Raw genomic sequence first — 19,296 nt, 5'->3', positions numbered from 1 at the left:
CAGTACTTGGGAGGCAGAGGCAGGTGGATCTCTGTGAGTTTGAGGTCAGCCTGGTCTACAGAGTGAGCTCCAGCTCAGCCAAGGGCCACACAGTGAGGTCCTGTCTCAAAAAGAAAAGAAAAAGTTTTGAGACAGTTGGTTGCTTATTTGAAAAGAAATCTTTATGATATCTTCCTGTTGACATGCACAGAATTTTAAGATGAATTAAGAATCTAAATATTTAAAAAAAGGGCTAAGGTTTTATAAACATACACAAGAACGTATATCTATACCAGAGACAAAAGCAAGGTCTGAAAGAGAATGACAAATCTGACTGCTTGAAAATGTTGTGGAAAATAAATAAAAAAGCAATTATGAGCGAAATATTTCACAGCATACAGAAGAATGGAAGGGTTGGAGTTTATATGGGGGTACAAACAAGTTTTAAAAAAATCAAGGGGTTGGGGATTTAGCTCAGTGGTAGAGCACTTGCCTAGCAAGCGCAAGGCCCTGGGTTCGGTCCCCAGCTCTGAAAAAAAAAAATTTAAAGCAAAAAAATCAATAAAAGAGAAGAGTGCCAACTCAAGAGAAAGATGGACAAAACCAGGCAGAAAACTGACAGTGGGCTGCAATGTCAATAAAATAAAAATATGCCTATTCTCACTGTTAATTCAAGGAGTGGAACTGAGCCAGTATCACGAGATCCCGTGTGATTCCCCCTTCATTTTTGCAAAAACAAAACAAAACAAACTGGAGACCAGCTTGGAAATATCTATGGAATGAAAATTCAGAACAGTACCTTAGAGGCAGGGGATAAGCTATGGAATATCTTCTCCTCTTAAAGAAATTAGAATGCACAAAACCAAGGCTCAGTGGTTGAGTGCTTGTCTAGCATGTTCGAGGGGCCCAGTTCAATCTCCAGAAAAGGAAACACAAATGCTAAATCCATGTGCCTAGTTTACACCACAGAACAGGTATGAGTGCATACAAAGAGCCTTCTTACTTCATTGTTTTCAATAATGGGGAAATGTCAGCTTGTGTTAAGAGAAAAATTAATCACATAAAAGTCTTACAGCCCAATGAAGCAAACCGTAGTAGTTCAAATGCATATGTAATAAGTCAAAGGGCTTTTGGCAAAACTGTGAACTCATATGTGCAAGTCAAATGTTCCAGCCCTGAGCCAGGGCCCCAGCCCTTACATAACAATTTGAAAAGTAACATTTTTTTTTCTTTTCTTTTTTTCAGAGCTGGGGACCGAACCCAGGACCTTGTGCTTGCTAGGCAAGTGCTCTACCACTGAGCTAAATCCCCAACCCTGAAAAGTAACATTTTTTAAAAAGCATTTTATTAATTCTCTGAGACATTCATATATGTATGTACCCTTCTCTCGATTCCTCTCAGCTCCACAGTTCTTTTCCTTAACCACCTAACTTTGTGTCCCCCTCCCCCCATCTCCCTCTTTGATACGTCTTGAGTTCAATTTGTACTTCCATACTCCTGGGTATGGGAGCCATCCACAGAGCATGCTCTACCTACCAGGAGCCACACCCTTAATGAAAACCGACCTCCCTGTAGAGGAGTGGTTCATGCTTTGATTTAATCAGGAATTTGTGTTTACTGATGCTGAAGGTCCTTGCCCCCATTTGGTTTTTGATCTATCAATAAAGATGCCAGCAGCTAATGGCTGGGTAGAAAGAAAGAGGTGGGACTTCCAGGTTTCCCTAAGGCTAGGAGAGAGGAGAGGGTAGGAGGAGGAGAATTGAGATACTTCCGGGGAGAGAGATGGAAAAGACTCAGAGCTGTAGGGGAGATCTTCCAAAATGTAGGCAGAAAAGGAACTTAGCCCACAGAAGGGCGGCCCGAAAGTGTCTTGGGCTTCACAGAAGGTAACTGGACAACTAAGTTGAGGGCAGATTTGGAGGCATTGGGCTAGGGGTAAAGTTAAGGGAACGCTAGCCATGGAAGGCCTGGAAGAGCCCAGCCACAGAGCCAAGAAGGGAGGTTAAAAATGAGCTAATGTGTGTCTTTCATCTGCGGATCCCGAGATAGGTCCTGGGCAGGTATGCCCCTGCAACCAGCCGGAAACAGAGTGGTGCAGCCAAAACTACCCATTACAGTCCCCCTCTCCCTGCAACTATCAGCTGCCAATAGCAGCTAGAGGCTGGACTTGTGCTCGGCTCCAGTCTCCCCGTGCTGGGATTTGGACTGGCTTGAGCTTGTGCAGACCTTGTGCGTGATAAGTGAAATCTTTTTTTTTAAGTACATGAGACAGACCTGCGAGAAATATTGTCCTCAGTGATGAAGAATGAGCCCAGGGCCTTTGTTCAGGCAAATGCTCCACCACTGAGCTACACTCCCAGCCAAAACGTGTTGCTGAGCGACAGACATAGAGTGACGTCAGTTATGGAAAAGTATTCCCCACAGGTCCACAAATGAGTGAATATAAGACAAATGATTCGAAGAGACAAATACAAGCTGACCAAAATGTTTATGCTTAAAAAAGAGAAGAAAAGGGGGCTGGAGAGATAGCTCAGTGGTTAAGAGCACCGACTGCTTTCTCAGAGGTCCTGAGTTCAAATCCCAGCAACCACATGTTGGCTCACAACCATTTGTAGCGGGATCCAATGCCCTCTTCTAGTGTGTCTGAAAACAGCGATAGTGTATTCATACACATAAAACAAACCATCAAACAAGCAAATAGAGTTTTCTTTAAAAAAAAATAGTGTGAAAGTAAGGGATCAAAGTTGGGAGTGTCACCTTAACCCTGTGTAAGGGGAAGTGTAACCTCATCTGTAATTTTTTTTTTTTAAAGATTTATTTATTGTGTATACAGCATTCCACCTGCATGTACACGTGCAGACCAGAAGAGGGCACCAGGTCCCATTACAGATGGTTGTGAGCCATCATGTGGTTGCTGGGAATTGAACTCATGACCTTTGGAAGAGCAGACAGTGCTCTTAACCTCTGAGCCATCTGTCCAGCCCCAATTTTTTTTTTTGACCCAGGGTTTCTTGTGGCCCAGGCTGGCCTCAATCCTGCTATGAAGTCAAGAATGATCTTGAGTTCCTGTCCCTGTCTTCTTAGTGCTCTCATTATAGGTACATTATATGATATTTATGCTGTGCTGGGGACTGATCCCTGGCCTCTTGCGTTTTAGGCAAGCACTCTATCAAATGAGTTATACCGTCAGCCCCTTGTGTAATTTTAAACCCTCACTGAAAGAAGATTTTGAAGAAGATCAAGGCAAGACCAATCTTGGTATGTTTGCATCCCCAATGCCAATGCCTCGTCTTCAGGTTCCATAGCTAGACACACACACACACACACACACACACACACACACTGGAATCTTGTTAAGGTCTAGGTAACTGTTACCTATCTAGCCTGCCATTTTGTGCCGTTACTAATGTTATAAGGAAATTTTCTCGTATGTTGTCACTGCTGTTACTAAGAAACCTTCTCATGTCCAAGTTGACTGTCATATTTTGTGCTCTTGGAAACCAATCACAATAGAAGTCAGTTAGAATCGCTTCATAGAGTTAACCACAAAAAGCTTGGACCCCAAACAATCGCCCAGCAGCACTTCCTGCACTATGTATATGCTTTTATAATTCTCGCTGTTATAAGTGCCCCTGGGATGGACCCCAACATAAGGGAGAGACACCTGCACCAATATAAAAAGCTATTTGGAATAAGACTTCCATATAAAATAAAAAAATAAAAGTTTGAGTTCCCAAGATCTCCTTGGGTATTGACATCCTACTTGGCAGAAGGAGACATATGTGTGAGTAACTAACATCCTGGTTGGCAAGTTAAGACATGAACGTTAGGCAAGACAAGTCCCCTGCCACAGTTGAATGCTGCAACCAATGGGAGCAGGATACTGGTACAACAAAGACTTGTTCCTAACGAAATCCTCTATTCATAAATCTTGATCAGCGAAATCACTTAGCACAGATATTTGTGGATCTCAGTCTTAAAACTCTATAGGATTCTAGCTGAGCATTGCAGTCAGCTCCCGAGTCTGACCGGGGCGAATGCTCAATAAACTATCTCCGTCTGAGACTAGTGTCCTGTGGCTTGCGAGGCGACCCCTAGACTCCAACAAATTCCAACTGAACGGTTTCCTAAACAGTGTTAAGAAAGAGTCATCTGTTTTGCAATCAATAGCTGCCCAGTTATTACACAGGAAGCTGGGCTAAACCCTAAGGCCTTCGATATTTGGGAAAGTTCAGTAGGGAAAAGGGAAAGCAGCGAGATATGTGTACTATGTAGGCTATTCCCTCCCGTGACGACTGCAGTCTGGAGATGCAGAAGTCCCTTCACATACCCTCCCTGGGACAGGGAGCTGAGGCTTGGTTGTTGGGACAATGCTTGTTTGGAACCTCTTTTGGGGGAGTCATCTTTCCTTCAGATGTTCCAAGTTCTCAGGGCCTCTGTGTCTCACATATAGGGCTTAGCTAGGTGAGGGAAACAGAATACAGATAAGGGAAGCTGCTGACCTTCCAGTGGCCACAAATGTGGCAGGGTCAAATGGCCAGGATTATTAGAAAGTCACAAAGCATCTCTGGGCCTTGTGCCTACCTACTTAAGCCCACAACCCTAACCCTGAGCAGGTTAGACAGGCTTCTGTTTGAGAATGCACCTCTCCCATGGGTAGAAAGCTACATATATTTGCTCCCCCAACCCCAGCATTCCTTTCGCCTTGCTGCCTATGGAAAGGCAGGGCCAGCATCCCAACTGGTGGGAATTCATGGTGTTTTCAGCAACCGGGTCTGCAATCTCTGTGACTGCCCTGTGTTGCTAGGTGACCCACAGTCTCTTGCTGCTGGGGCCCTTAAGGACAAAAATTCAAAAGTGTTGGGCCCCAGGCCCCATGTGTCTCCTCAATCTAACCAGGAGCCACTCTGCCTCAGTGCTGAAACAATCTGAGTGATGTCTGGTATTTGGGGTACCCAGAACCTCTTTCCCAATTTGTGTTTCTTTGGTCATCACAGACATCATTCAACTAGGGCTACATAAAGCATAGATTGTTCAAGGAAGTCTCTTTTGGTCTCCCTGAGTCCCAGTTGACCCAAGTGCTTTGACATCCTGTGGGGTGTGTCAGGTGTGTAGGTGTGACACTTTGTGCAGGTATAGAATACCATTGTTTATCTTCTGGCTTCCTCCTTGGGAGCTCCTTGTAGATAAGGCCCCTACTTTGCTCCAGGGAGTGTGTTCCCTGTCCACTGTAGCCCAAAGCACGGCATATGCAAAGACTTAATAAATACCCATTAAATAAGTCACCCACAAAAGGTCAGCTGCAGAGACCTGCTTGGCTTGGAAGTCGGGGAGCCTGAGAGATGACTCTAAACTGTACCACACTGGTATCCTTGGCAACAGCATTTCCTTGCTGGACTTTCTTCTTACTATAGCCATTAAATGTCTCTTCTTTCCAACATTTCAAAAGGCCAGATGAAGGCAGTTGAGGACTAGTGCTGTTATGCTTGGTTGCTGGGAGGAAGGCGTATAGTCCCCATAAGGGACATTTGGCAATACATCCTGAAGCCCTAAAATTGTGCAAGCCCAAATTTTACTGCTAAGATATTTTGAAACAAACAAACAAACAAACAACAAAGCGAGACTGGGTCTTGCTCTGTCTCAAACAGGCTGGCTTCAAGATCAGCATCCACTTGCCTTGCATACCCAGTGACAAGCAGAGCTGCTCCCAACTGAGACTTCTTGCCTAAGGAAACAATGGAAGATGGGACTAGAGATTTAACTTCAAGGATGTTTCTCCTTGTCCATAGCAGTGAAAACTGGAAACAATCCAAGTATCTAACAAGAAAGAGTTAATAAAGTATATACATTGTTCATACAAAATCCACAGGCATCAAAATAAAGTCAATGGTGCCCAGCATGGTGGTGCAAACCTTTACCTCCCAGCGCTTGTGACTGAGGTAGATAGATCTCTATGAGTTGGAGGCTAGCCCGATCTACATAGTGAGTTCCAGGACAACTAGGGCTACATAAAAATTCTCTGTCTCAAAACAAACAAACAAAAAGGGCAGAGACAAAAGAGGTCAGAGAGCTGGTTCAGTGGCTAAAGTCACCTGCACCAAGCATGAGGCTCCATATGGTGGAGAGAGCAGACCCATGCGAGCTGTCCTCTGGCAACCGTGTGAGCACATGCATACACCTCCAGCCAAGGGATAAAGACATGCCATGAAACCAACGCATATGCATTGACAAGGAGGTGTGCAGACTAAACTGTGGAGTCCTGTGACAGGTTGTGCCAGGCTAGGTGGTACTATTTGCGATCCTAGTAATCCAGAGGCTGATGCAGTTCAAGAGGAGCTCAAGGTCAAGATCAGCCTGGGCAATAATAATTATTATTAATAATTAATAGTAATTAATAATAAGATATTGTCTAAAAATGCTGTAAAAGAATTATTCTCTCTCTCCTCTCTCTCTGTGTCTCCCTATCTCCCTTCCTCCCTCTCTCCTCTCTCTCTCTCTCTGTCTCTCTCTCTCTCTCCAGGGTTTCTCTGTGTATCACTGGCTGTCCTAGAACTCACTCTGTAAACAAGGCTAGTCTCGAACTCACAGAGATCTCCCTGCCTCTGTCTCCCAAGTGCTACCATTGCCCTGCTAAAATTATCCTTAACAGTCTTTTAAAACGAATATTATTTTCTATACAATGGCTAGTAAATCATTAAAGTATTGGTGAGTACTGGAATTATGGGAAATTTTATTCTCTCTTGTTGCTTATTCATGTGAAACACAATGACACACCTTGAAAAAGAATCATCTACAGTAGCAATTGGTAATTTCTACTTAATGTTTTATTTTGAGACAAGGTCTCATGTAAGTCAGGCTGGCTTCCTCGGCCAACATCTGGTCCTCCTGCCTCTGCTTCTCAAATGCTAGGATTAGAGGTTTGTACTAGCACTTGAGGCTCAATTTATTTTATCTCTTGCTTATTTTTTTTTTTTTTTTTTTTTTTTTTTTTTTTTTTGTTTTTTTTTTTCAGAGCTGGGAACCAACCCAGGGCCTTGCACTTCCTAGGCAAGCGCTCTACCACTGAGCTAAATCCCCAACCCCTCTCTTGCTTATTCTTGTCCTGCAGGTTCTAATCTATGAAAATATGTTACCGGTAGACTCAAAAAGTGGTCTCAAAAGTTTATAACATTCTAGAATCCAACTCTCGAAAAGCTACTTGTCGGGGTTTACAAATAGCGAGCAAGACCAGAAGAATAAATGATTTCTTTCTCCTGAGCCTGGAATCGGTGTCCTAGGTGATAGGACCCGGGGCACAGTGGGAAGAAGTTTGAGTGTGGCCTTGTTCCTTGCTCCTTAGCCAAGAAAGGATCTGAGTATAGACAAGAATGGTCCAGAGGAGATGACCAAAGTAGTCCTGTCCCAGGGTCTCCAGAGGTGGGCAGGCACAGGGCTGTTCCTGATAGAGGATGTCTTGCCTTTCTCAGGGGGAATCCTCCCCATTTTCTATTTCGTAATGATCTTTACCCTGAACCTTCCTAACTGACTGGTCTTAATCAGACAGGCCCTGGGCTGCTTCGCCAACTGACCATTAACCACAACAAGCTCTGCCCCCTCTGAAATCAGCTAAGGGTCCTTCCCTGCCAGAGGTTAAGAGGAAGGGGCTGTGGGGAGAGAGGAAGTTGCTTTTGCCCTGAGCCTGTAGCCCCCAGGGTCCTCTTTCCTGAGAAGCCTAACTGTCTCCAGCCAGATTTCCTGTCTCCTCAGCTCCACTGAGAACTGGGGGCTTCCTACCAGGGTTGGAGTGGGGGTGACTCTGAGGCCCTCAAGGGGGTCAGCATTGCTACATCTTCCCTGTGACCCCCATCTCTCCATGGGGCCACCCTACTTCCCATAACTTCTTAGCCTAAATTTAGGTTCCCTAAACTTGCTCCCTAAATTTAGGTTCTTTTCAAAGGAATTGGGATGCTCAGTTTAACCAACATTTTGAGGGGCTAGTTGCTTGTGCTCTCTGTGAGTAGTAGCTCTGATCCATCCCCCTGTCCATCCCTCCACTTCATGGGCCCCTCTCTGTGCACCCCTAACCCCAGTGGGGGAGGAGAGTCTAGTCTTAGGATAGGTCCATCTCTTTTTAGGTCAGCCCGCCCCCAGCTCAGAAGGCATAAAAACTCGTTGTCAGTGAGAGGTGTTGACAGTGTCAGGTAAGTTGTGGAGTTGAACTCTTGGGGACTGGAGGCTATAGCTGGAGGGGGCCTTGGGTTTGTAGACCTCTTTGTCACAGAGGCCTTCCTCATAGACCAAGCCCATTGGGGTAGGGCCATGTATGAAGGGAGGAGGGGAATGGTAAACCCCTCTCCTTTTTCAGAATCTCAGGACACTTCCTGGACTGAGGATTTTTTGATTTTGTTTGTTTTATTTAGTTTCATTTTGTCTTGCAAAGATGAAGCTTTTTTTGGCCTTGGCAGGCCTCCTGGCCCCCCTGGCCATGCTTCAGACTTCCACTGGTGCCACTCCAGGTAATTGCACCAAAAGGAGGGGGAGGGTAGGTGAACTGAGGGATGGGGTTGAGGATCCTCAGCCCAGCAGCTCCCCTTTCCCTGGGCAGGCCTCCTTTGCTTTGGGGCCAGTCCTGACCTTGTGATTTATGCTCTGGTCAGCGCTCCCGGGGGAAGTGGCGAACTCAGTGGTGCTGGACTGCATGGAGGAAGCCAAGCGGCTGGTGAACAAAGCCTACAAGGAGCGGAGAGAAAGGTAGGAGCGCCAGGCCCTGACCGCCCTGGGTAAAGCTGCTCCAAGTCTTCTGGAGAAAGGCCAGGCCATGGGGCGTTGGTAGAAAGGTTGAGGGTCTGCAGATGAAATCTGGCCTGGTCTGTCTGTCCTTGAATTTCTGGCTGTCAGAACATCTTCCTTTGATGGCCTTGCTTTCTGTCTATTATCGAGATCCAGATCCTTTGGACAAAAGAAATCCACTTGTCTATGGTTCTCTACATAGTCCCTTCCACCTGCTCACCACAGGCTGGTCCCTGCTGAGTGTCTCTGTGCCCCTTTCTCTGGCCCTCCCTTCTCTGAGCAGCATCAAGCAGAGTCTTCGAAGTGGCTCCGCCAGCCCTATGGAACTCCTATCGTATTTCAAGCAGCCGGTGGCGGGCACCAGGACAGCTGTGAGGGCTGCCGACTATCTGCACGTGGCCCTGGACCTGCTGAAGAGGAAGCTGCAGCCCCTGTGGCCACGGCCTTTCAATGTCACAGGTACCGTAACTCCTTCCCTCTTAGTCATCACTCTTCTTCCCCCAGCAATATCCACCACTACAAGTCTCCCTCTAAGGCAAGGGTTCTCAACCTACGGGTCGTGACCCCGTCTGGTAAGTCGAATGATTCTTTTACATGGGTCACCTAAGACCGTTGGAAAACACAGATCTTTACGTCAAGATTCATAACAGTAGCAAAATTACAGTTATGTAGTAGTGACTAAAATTTTATGGTTGCACTCACCCCATGAGAAACTGTATTAAGGGGTCTCAGCCTTAGCAAACTTGAGAACCACTGGTCTAAGGAGTCTCAGAGCTGGCCCGCCCACTCCTCAGCCTCACTGGGCTTCTCAGCCCCAGGTTGCCTAGCATGGGAGACAAGGTGGGGGAAGGCTCAGGTCTAAGATCATGGCTCACTCTTGCAGACGTGTTGACGCCTGCTCAGCTGAATCTGTTGTCCGTGTCAAGTGGCTGTGCCTATCGGGATGTGGGGGTGACATGCCCACCGCAGGACAAGTATCGAACCATCACTGGACACTGCAACAACAGGTGCGGGCCCAGGGCGGTTCAGGGATGTGTGGTGTAGGTAGGGGGTCGAGGTCCTGCCTGTGGCGACCCATCAGGCCAGAGCTCTGTGCTTCCCTCTAGACGCAGCCCCACTCTGGGGGCCTCCAACCGAGCCTTTGTGCGCTGGCTGCCTGCAGAATATGAAGATGGCATCTCCTTGCCTTTTGGCTGGACGCCCAAGGTCAATCGCAGTGGCTTCAAGGTGCCCTTGGTGAGTGTCCGGTAGAGGGAGATGAGCCCGGCTCTATGTGCAAGACCCAGGCATCCAATGACTCTGCTTGTTGCTGTAGGCTCGTCAGGTCTCCAACGCCATCGTACGTTTCCCCAACGATCAGCTGACCAAGGACCAGGAGCGGGCACTCATGTTCATGCAGTGGGGCCAGTTTCTGGACCATGATGTCACCTTGACTCCAGAGCCAGCTACCCGGTTCTCCTTCCTCACGGGACTCAACTGTGAGACCAGCTGCCTGCAGCAGCAACCCTGCTTCCCCCTCAAGGTGCTGCCTCCTTTCCGTCCACCATGGTCTGTGCCTAGAGAGAGGGACGATGGTTTATGTTAGTGACTGTGCCCCTTCTGGGTCCTAGTTCCTCCCTAACCCCTGAGCAAGGCTGGTCCTCATTCCTGGGTCCAGAGTCAATACTTGTCTCCCTCAGCAGAGCCAGCTGGCAACTTAAGAAGCCTAATATGCACCCCGAACCTAGCATTGCCCTGTGGGGTGGGATGACTGACTCTTTGTGAGGCCAGGAGAATTCTGGGATGAGGACCTTACCTGTCTTCTTCATACTCCTGGTGTAGGAACACTGGCCTGAGCTCTCTCTCCTGTGAGCACTTCCTTAACCCTGCTTTACATTGTGCGTGCGTGCGTACATGCGTGCGTGCATGCGTGCGTGCATGTGTGTATGTGTGTGTGTGTCTTTGGGTTGCCCCGTAGTTAGAGTCAGGGTTAAAGCACCTTGTGTGTGTGTGTGTGTGTGTGTGTGTGTGTGTGTGTGTGTGTGTGTGTGTGTGTGTGTGTGTGTGTGTGTGTGTGTGTTTGGGGGGGTGGAGAAAAAAAAAAGCAGTGGAGATAAAGGGCTAGGGGTCCAGGGTGACAGAACAGAGATAAAAGGCAGAACCAGATAAGAGGATTAAGAGGCAGTGAAGTGGGCTCAGAGGACTGGCCTTGCTCAACCCCAGGAGGCTCTCTCATTCCAGTTCAATGGATTCTTGGTCACCCCTAAACCTCAGTCTCTTTGGTGACTGAGCCCCGGTAATTCTATGGAACCTCCAGAGCTTCCCTGCAGCTCGAGAGGGGCCAGAGTTCTCTTCTGCAGGGTTGTAAGCTACAAATGCCTGCTGTCCCGACTCACGAAAACCAGACTAGCTTCTCTCTGTGCTGTAGATCCCACCCAATGACCCTCGAATCAAGGACCAAAAGGACTGCATCCCCTTCTTCCGCTCCTGCCCGGCATGCACCGGGAGCAACATTACCATTCGCAACCAGATCAACGCGCTCACTTCCTTCGTGGATGCCAGTGGGGTGTATGGCAGCGAGGACCCCCTGGCCAGGAGATTGCGCAACCTCACCAACCAGCTGGGGCTGTTGGCTGTCAATACACGCTTCCAAGACAACGGCCGGGCCCTGTTGCCCTTTGACAGCCTGCATGATGACCCATGCCTCCTTACCAACCGCTCCGCCCGCATTCCTTGTTTTCTGGCAGGTCAGCCTGGGGACCGATCTAGAGTGGCATAGAACTGTTTCCAGCTTGTGTGACCTCAGTGAGCCTTCGTGTGAGCCGCATGTGTGTTTGTGATAAGAGACACTGGTCTCAACCACTTATTAGTCTAGTTGCCTTGGTAACAAGTTGGATAGAGACAGAAAGGAAAATAACAACGGCAAAAACAAACCACATACATAATTAAAAAAAAAAATCCTCCCTCTATCAATCAAAGATGATGACACAGGGCTGCTAAGGACCCTCTGTCGTCTACGCATCTTTTTCTCTTTTCCCTCCCATGGACTGTGGGAAAAGAGAGAGCTGGGTCTCTGCCCAAAAGGGAACAGAGAATAAAAGTGACAGAGAGGAATCCATTCTCCTCACCCTTTAGAACCACCCTGTCCAAGCTGGAGCCAGTAGCCACATGTTGTCATTTCAGTTTGACTTTTTTGTAGGCTCACACCTTTAATCCCAGTCTTTGCAGAGGCTCATGGAAGCTCAAGGCCAGCCTGGTCTACAGAGTGAGTTCTAGGACAGTCAGGGGTATAGAGTGATGACGGTGAGACCCTGTCTTAAAACACAAAGAAGAAAAAATAAACCAATAAATACGTAAATTGAAATTAAATTAAAAGTTTCTGTAGTAACCACATTTTAAGGGCTCAGTAGCCCCATGGGCTAGTGGCTTCCCTACTTGGTAGTGGAGAAGTGATTGTTTTCCTCACCCCAGAAAGTTCTAGTAGATTGTGTCACGGAATATCACTCCGTGGTACTCGACAGTTTGGTGATGGGATTGGGGTAGGGATTGTGGGCTCACCGAGAAATTGACACCTCTCCCTCCACCTTTCTGTGATTTTTAGACTGGGTTATATAGCTAGCCTTAGCAAGTCTGGTACTTGCTTTGAAGCCCAGGCTAGCTTCAAACACTCCTCAATCTTCCTATCTTAGCCTCGCACGTGTTGGGTTGATTCATGTAGACCATCAAGCCCACACCCAGTGGTACAAGTCTTTCTTCTTGCACCTCCCCTCCCTTCTAGGGGTCCTGGTGGTCTCTTGTGGGTCCCCTGGCAGGAGAGTCAAGGTCAATGCAAGGGTGTGTCTCCTAAGGGAGGGCCTGCTCTCTTTTGGGCTAGTCATGACATCTGGTTACTCACGGGGTGGAGAAACTGCTCTCAGGAATATCTTTTCCTCTCAGAGTCTTCTTTCTAAGTTGGCGAGGGCTGAGCCCAGTCAGTGTCTTGCAGCAAAGGTCCTGAGCCTCGCCTTCTGGCCTTCCCTGAGTAAGGTTTGTGGAGCACTAGAGGAGTTGGGGACTTTGTGCTTCCTCAAATAGTCTTAGGTGTGGATGCACACATCCTGTGCCTTCTCCCCACCACCTCGGCTTGTCCAGTTGGCTTGTAGTGAGAGTGCTAACGACAGCTATCTCAGGTAGTACAGGATTCTGGGGTCCTGTTTTGAAAGGATTCTGAAGTGGCATCCAATTAGATCAGAGGACATGCAGACTGCTTTTTGTCTTGCGCCAAATCAAGACAATAAGATGAGTACTTGCTCTTGGGAGTGTTCATGTACCATGGGGTGTGTATGTGTGTATGCAGTATGTGTGGTGTGTGTGTATGTGTGTAGGTATGTGCTTAGTATGTCTCTGTAGTGTATATGTATGTGTGTGTAGTATGTATGGTGTGGATATATGTGTGTGTAGTATGTGTATGTAGTATGTCTGTGTAGTGTGTATGGGTATGTATGTGTGTGCATTATGTGTATGTAGTATGTGTGTAATATATGTGTTTATGTGTGTTTGTAGTATGTGTGTAGGGATATGTCTGTATAGTATATGTGTATAATATGTGTGTATTATGTGTGTGTGTCTGTGTAGTGTATATGCATGTGTATGTATATGTGTATGTATGTGTGTATGTGTGTAGTATGTGTGCATGTGTATATAGTATGTGTGTGTATATGTGTGTATGTCTGTGTAGTGGGTGTGTATGTGTATGTAGTATGTGTGTAAGTCTTTGCATGTGTATGTATGTATATGTGTATGTATAGTATGTATGTGTGTATGTATGTGTATGTGGTATGTGTGTATGTCTTTGCATGTGCATGTATGTATGTATATGTGTAGTATGTGTGTATGTATAGTATGTATGTGTGTATGTATGTGTATATGTGTGTATGAGTGTATTATGTGTATGTATGTGTATGTATGATTAGTGTGTGTGCATATGTGTGTAGTGTGTGTGTGTGTGTGTGTGTGTGTGTGTGTGTGTGTGTGTAGTAAAGGGTAAAATACAGAAAGACACAAGACTTGGACTTGTGCCTAAAGTTCTCCTGATCTGAGCTACAGGCAGGTGACAAGTCAAACATCATGGCTATTGGGTAAGGCTGCAGGAAGAACTACAGGGTTTCCAAGCTCTTATGTCAGCCTGTGGATGACACTTGAGTTTGGTGTGTATGGGTAGGTGGAGAACAGGCACAGGAGGGCCACAGAAAGACTTTGCCAGACAGGGATGGAGACCGTAAAGATGACAAAGGCTTTGCTTCCCTAAGGGGACATGCGCTCCAGCGAGATGCCAGAGCTCACCTCCATGCACACCCTCTTCGTGCGAGAGCATAACCGTCTGGCCACAGAACTCAAGCGCCTGAATCCTCGCTGGAATGGGGAGAAGCTTTACCAGGAGGCCCGGAAGATTGTGGGGGCCATGGTCCAGGTAGGCTGTCCTTACGCATCTCGGCCATGTGTTCTTGGGCAGCTTTTTATCTCTCCTGAACACTGGTTTGCTCTCTTTATGTCCTTCTGTTAAATTCAGATCTAAGACTAGGGGAGATCAGCTCCTGATCCTAGCCAGGTAGGGGCGATTCCCCCAAGCTGGAGACCACAGGGAGGAATAAATAGACATCTAAAATGAAGTGACTTTCTTTTAGATCATCACATACCGAGACTACCTGCCCTTGGTGTTGGGGCCAGCAGCCATGAAGAAGTACCTACCCCAGTACCGATCCTACAATGACTCAGTAGACCCTCGAATCGCCAATGTCTTCACCAACGCTTTCCGTTACGGCCACACCCTCATCCAACCCTTCATGTTCCGCCTGGACAATCAGTACCGGTCCACAGGACCCAACCCCCGTGTCCCACTCAGCAGGGTCTTTTTTGCCAGCTGGAGAGTCGTGCTGGAAGGTGAATGGAACCTAAGAAAAGCCAGCAGCTGAGGATGGGATGGTGTGGGCTTGATTGCCGGGAACTGGGCTAGGGAGGGGTCTTTTTTTCATCTTGCTTTCCAGTTTCATTGACCCAGAAGGTTAGAGCATCCCAACCTTGTGAACCTTCGGGTCAAAGAGTGCCTGGTGATGATTGGTCTCTGTGGCTGCCTTGGCCCCAAGTGTTGCATGTGCTTACGGTTTTTCTCTGATCTCTGAACTCCACATGGACCAGCCCTGACTCCATTGTGTGCTCTCGTAGCAGTAGCAAGATAACCTTTCCGTTCGCTTTGCTCTCTTGACCTCAGGTGGCATTGACCCCATCCTCCGTGGCCTCATGGCGACTCCTGCCAAACTGAATCGCCAGAACCAAATTGCGGTGGATGAGATCCGGGAGCGACTGTTTGAGCAGGTCATGAGGATTGGTCTTGACTTACCTGCCCTTAACATGCAGCGCAGCCGGGATCATGGCCTCCCAGGTGAGAGGCCAGCCACAGCCCCATCCCACCTCCCAGGCAGCTCCCCTTGCTCAGGGTCCCTTTCCCAGTTCTCAGGAAGCACCTGAGGCTAGGCCCTGCCCTTTCCAAGCCCCTGTGGCCGAAGTTCGGCCTGTCTTGGTTTCTTCACAAGCCGGACTTTTGCACCTGCATAGCAACGGAACTTCATCCCATGATCTGGAAGTCTGTCTCCATCATCAGTTCATTCTGACTCATTCATGAACCCGGGGATGGGAGAGTACCACTGTTATTTTTACTGACGAGGAAACTAGGCCTTAGAGCAGTTAGGATCTTGGCTGGGTGCTTTAGCCACGTCAGTGAGAGACGTGGAGGTTGGACCCAAGTGGATCAGCGTAACCCAAAAGCCCCATGACTGTGTTGTGGAGTAGCACACGTGGCCACGCCTCCGGGACATAGTTTCATTCTCCCAGTCAGACACCAAAACATTAGGCTGCTGCTCTAAGAGACAATGTGCGTCTCCATACTTGAGCCTGGTGGGATTTGTGGTAATGCAGGGCTTACCACAAATAGGAGGAGAGAGGGTAGGAGAGAGAGAGGAAAAGAACAAGAAGTCTGGAGGGGCCCAGCTGCCCACTTTGGCCCGAGCCAATCGTTTAGGGATTCATTCTACTTGTGGCCTTGTGTACTGAGGTGGGATTTCGAAGATCTCTTTCCTGTGCTTCCCAGTACTCTTTCTACCCGGCAGGAGCGGGGTCCATTTACAGCTACCTGTTCTCTGACCCAACGCAGGATACAATGCCTGGAGACGCTTCTGTGGGCTTCCACAGCCCAGCACAGTGGGTGAGCTCGGCACGGTGCTGAAGAACCTGGAGCTGGCACGGAAGCTGATGGCACAGTATGGCACGCCCAACAACATTGACATCTGGATGGGCGGTGTGTCCGAGCCCCTGGAGCCCAATGGCCGCGTAGGCCAGCTCCTTGCCTGCCTCATTGGCACTCAGTTTAGGAAGCTACGGGATGGCGATAGGTAAAGAAGCTGTGGGACCGCAGGGTGCCACACATGTGGGGCCAGGAGGGGGCGCATGCGCACCGCAGCAGTCACGTGGGCGCTTAGAGGACAATTTACTTGAGTTGGTTCCATGTCTGGTCCAGAGATGGTACTCAAGTTCTCAGTGTTGGTGGTACGTGCCTTTGCCCACCGAACCATCTTGCGGGTCCCCAAAATGCCACTCTTAATACGTTCTCTGGGTTTCTTAGTGCTACTATGAAGGCGTCAGTCACCATGGAAAAGTTCCAAAAGTCTCCCGCTGACCCCCTTTCATGTCATTTCATCCTGACCCTGTCTATCTCCACGTCTATCTTTACGCCTTGTTGGGAATGTTGAAAAAGGTGTCCCAGTCAAGGAGAGCAATCCCGGCTCTCTTTTATCCCTGTGGACGGATGCATGAGACTGGGACCCAAGCAGCTATGCCCCTGTCCTCTGGGCTGAGTGGGCACTGCCCAGGACCTGAGCTCTCCTGTGCTGTAGATAAGATTCTTCTGTGGTTCTCTCACACTCAGAGGCCAGATCAAGCCAGGCGATGTCCTGGGTATCCCAGGGTGTCCTCACTCGGGACATCCTCAGACATAATGTTCACGATGCTCTCATGCAGGTTTTGGTGGGAGAACCCGGGTGTGTTCAGTAAACAGCAGAGACAGGCCTTGGCTACCATCTCCTTGCCCCGCATCATCTGTGACAACACTGGCATCACTACCGTGTCTAAGAACAACATCTTCATGTCCAACTCACACCCCCGAGACTTTGTCAGCTGTAACACCCTTCCTAAACTGAATCTGGCTTCCTGGAAGGAGACCTAGAGGCCGGGTAAGGGCATGATACACTGAAGGGTATACCTAGTTGTCTAGTGGGAATCACAGAGAACTCTCTGCCCTGGGTGAACCTATCTTTGTTGACATTGTGGGTGCCAGTGGGAAAAATGACTGGACATTCACTTGTGAGTGCACAAGTGTGTTTGCACGTACACGTGTGCACACCTATAGAGACAACATACAGAAATTAGTATTGCAAGTGCATGTGGGCTGTGAGCATGGGCAATGCTCGATGTGCCTTGTGTGTCAATCACATGAGTCTGGGCTCACTGCTCATGACCATAATAAGAACATGGGAGGCAGTGAGCGGACAGCCTGAGTTCAAGTCATCACCCGGTAGCATAGTACTGTGTGTGACGTTGGCCAAGTTACTCTAAGTATAAATTCTCTTCCTTATGAATAAAAGTAGCCATGGCTTATTAGAGGGCTTACTGTCTCTCCAGCTCACTACTGTGGCAGCTGTCGTGTGCCAGGCACTGCGCTGGCCGTGGGAAACAGAAGCAATAAAGATGAATACCAAAGATGAATGCCAAGGCCTTGTCACGTGGCCTCCAGAGGGAGTGCAGTTAGCAGCTGGACTGTGTGGCTGTGTGCAGTCCGAGGCCAGCTTGGCTCGCCTAGCGGTCTCCCCTTCTCCCTTACTCTATTCTCTTGCTATTCACAGGAGTCTGCCCCGAAGAGGAACGGAGGCCATTGGCCTTTTTTGTGCTATCTGTACCCGAGGTTTACACTAATAAAGCATGGTGGATGGGGATCTTGTTCTGTGTCTGTGAAGGGGCCGTGCCTTCAGCGGGAGGGTCCCTCTGGTCTGAGAACTTAAGCCAGTGTGATCTGAACCTCAGGGTGTTTCTAGGGTGATGATTGTGCTGGGGTGCCCTCCTTTGTCTATTCCATATGTGGAGGGCAGCCAGGCCACACAGACCCTCGTTCTTCATGTACTTCTCTACAGCTCTGTGGAACGGGAAGGTGGACACCACGTTCTGGTATTTGTTCATTGTTCTGTTGTGTGTTTGCTGCATGCTTATTCTGTGTCTGTCTTTGGGAAGGGGAGGGGACAGCCAGTGAGACAGAAAGCTGAGGTCTGGTGGGAAGGCTTTGCTGAGAGAATAGAGGCCTCTGTGTCTCTGCAGACTAGCATAGTGAGTGGCCTGGGGATGCTCAAGGGGGCAGATGACTCCTTCCAGTCATCAGACCCCAGTGTCTGGGAAGGGGAAGGGTGTGTCTGGCCAGTGGTCTTGTCAGGAGCTGGTCCACAGTGGATTAGCTGACTCTTGTCTTCTCCTTTCCTGTCTTCTCATTTGTGAGGGGTGGGGAACCCCCCTGGGAGCTAACGGTAAGAGAATGGTGAGGTAAACCAGACCCTCACTGTGGGGGAGCTGCAGGACCAATACCTCTCACGATTACCTCACTGAGGGGGGAGAGGGGTGTTCACAGAGCAGAGCCTTGTCCAAGACTGGTGGGGAGGGTGACAGAACAGGGCTACGAACAAAGACTTCCCTAGGCAACCTCCACAAGATGAGGAAATGATTTCCTGACTGATCTTTACCTGTAGGTAATTTTTGCCCTTGTGATGTTGGTATTGAACCAAGGGCCTTGTATAGGCTAGACAAACACTCTACCACTGAGCTACATACAGCTCCAGCCCTTTTTTATTTTGAGACAAGGTCTTGTTACATTGGCCAGGCTGAACCTTGAACTTGCTCTGTAGCATGGGTCAATCTTGAGCTTAACAATTCTCCTGTACCATCAGGCCTCGAAAGGGTAAATTTAATTAATCAACTAGTTAACCAACTGATCATTTCATGAACTAGCTAATTAATTTCTATGGTGCTAAGATTGAGCTCAGGGTCTTGTACATTGGAGAGTCTCTCCATTTTACTATTGACTTATTTTAGATTTCTGTTTATGTGTGTGGATATTTTGGCTGCTGTGTCCCTATGTGCCACACATGCATGCAGTACCCTCAGAGGCCAGAAGAGGGCACAGGATCCTCTGGGACAGTTGCGAGCAGCCTTGTGGGTGTTAGGAATTGAACCAGGGTCCTTTGGAAGAGCAGCCAGAGCTCTTAACCACTGGTCCATCTCTCCAGCCCTGGAGCATCTTTTTTTTTTTTTAAAGAATGTCAACCAGGCCATGATAGTACAACCCAGCATGAAGGAGGCTGACGTTATCTAAATTTAGGAGGATAGGGGCTACTCTGGGCTACATAACTGTTCAAGGCCCACCTAAAACATAAAGTGAGACCCTATATAAAGAATGTGTGAATGCACACTGGGCCACAGCCCAAGGAGTGTTCTGAAACT

At 48.3% G+C, this 19,296-nt stretch overlaps 1 protein-coding gene across 1 annotated transcript; it reads left to right on the top strand.

The window, feature by feature from the left end:
- The first annotated feature begins 8,385 nt into the window (after positions 1–8,385).
- On the top strand, positions 8,386–17,747 carry Mpo (myeloperoxidase). Its single transcript, XM_032913217.1, has 13 exons — positions 8,386–8,474; positions 8,616–8,709; positions 9,032–9,207; positions 9,632–9,755; positions 9,855–9,984; positions 10,064–10,270; positions 11,156–11,474; positions 14,016–14,176; positions 14,391–14,646; positions 14,975–15,145; positions 15,914–16,151; positions 16,777–16,988; positions 17,658–17,747. The coding sequence occupies exons 1-12, from the start codon at positions 8,399–8,401 to the stop codon at positions 16,979–16,981; spliced, it is 2,157 nt and encodes a 718-aa protein (XP_032769108.1). The 5' UTR covers positions 8,386–8,398; the 3' UTR covers positions 16,982–16,988; positions 17,658–17,747.
- Positions 17,748–19,296: the final 1,549 nt, after the last annotated feature.

The sequence above is a fragment of the Rattus rattus genome, chromosome 9, assembly GCF_011064425.1.
Source record: "Rattus rattus isolate New Zealand chromosome 9, Rrattus_CSIRO_v1, whole genome shotgun sequence".
Taxonomy (NCBI): domain Eukaryota; kingdom Metazoa; phylum Chordata; class Mammalia; order Rodentia; family Muridae; genus Rattus; species Rattus rattus.
The sequence above is the reverse complement of the archived record's forward strand: the minus strand, read 5'-3'. Positions and strand labels throughout refer to the sequence as shown.

Bases quoted from the DNA above. Each gene is read 5' to 3' on its own strand.
- Mpo (XM_032913217.1), top strand. From the start codon at position 8,399: ATGAAGCTTTTTTTGGCCTTGGCAGGCCTCCTGGCCCCCCTGGCCATG. The intron at 9,756-9,854 runs GTGCGGGCCCAG...GCTTCCCTCTAG, and splicing joins ACTGGACACTGCAACAACAG to ACGCAGCCCCACTCTGGGGG. The intron at 14,177-14,390 runs GTAGGCTGTCCT...ACTTTCTTTTAG, and splicing joins TTGTGGGGGCCATGGTCCAG to ATCATCACATACCGAGACTA.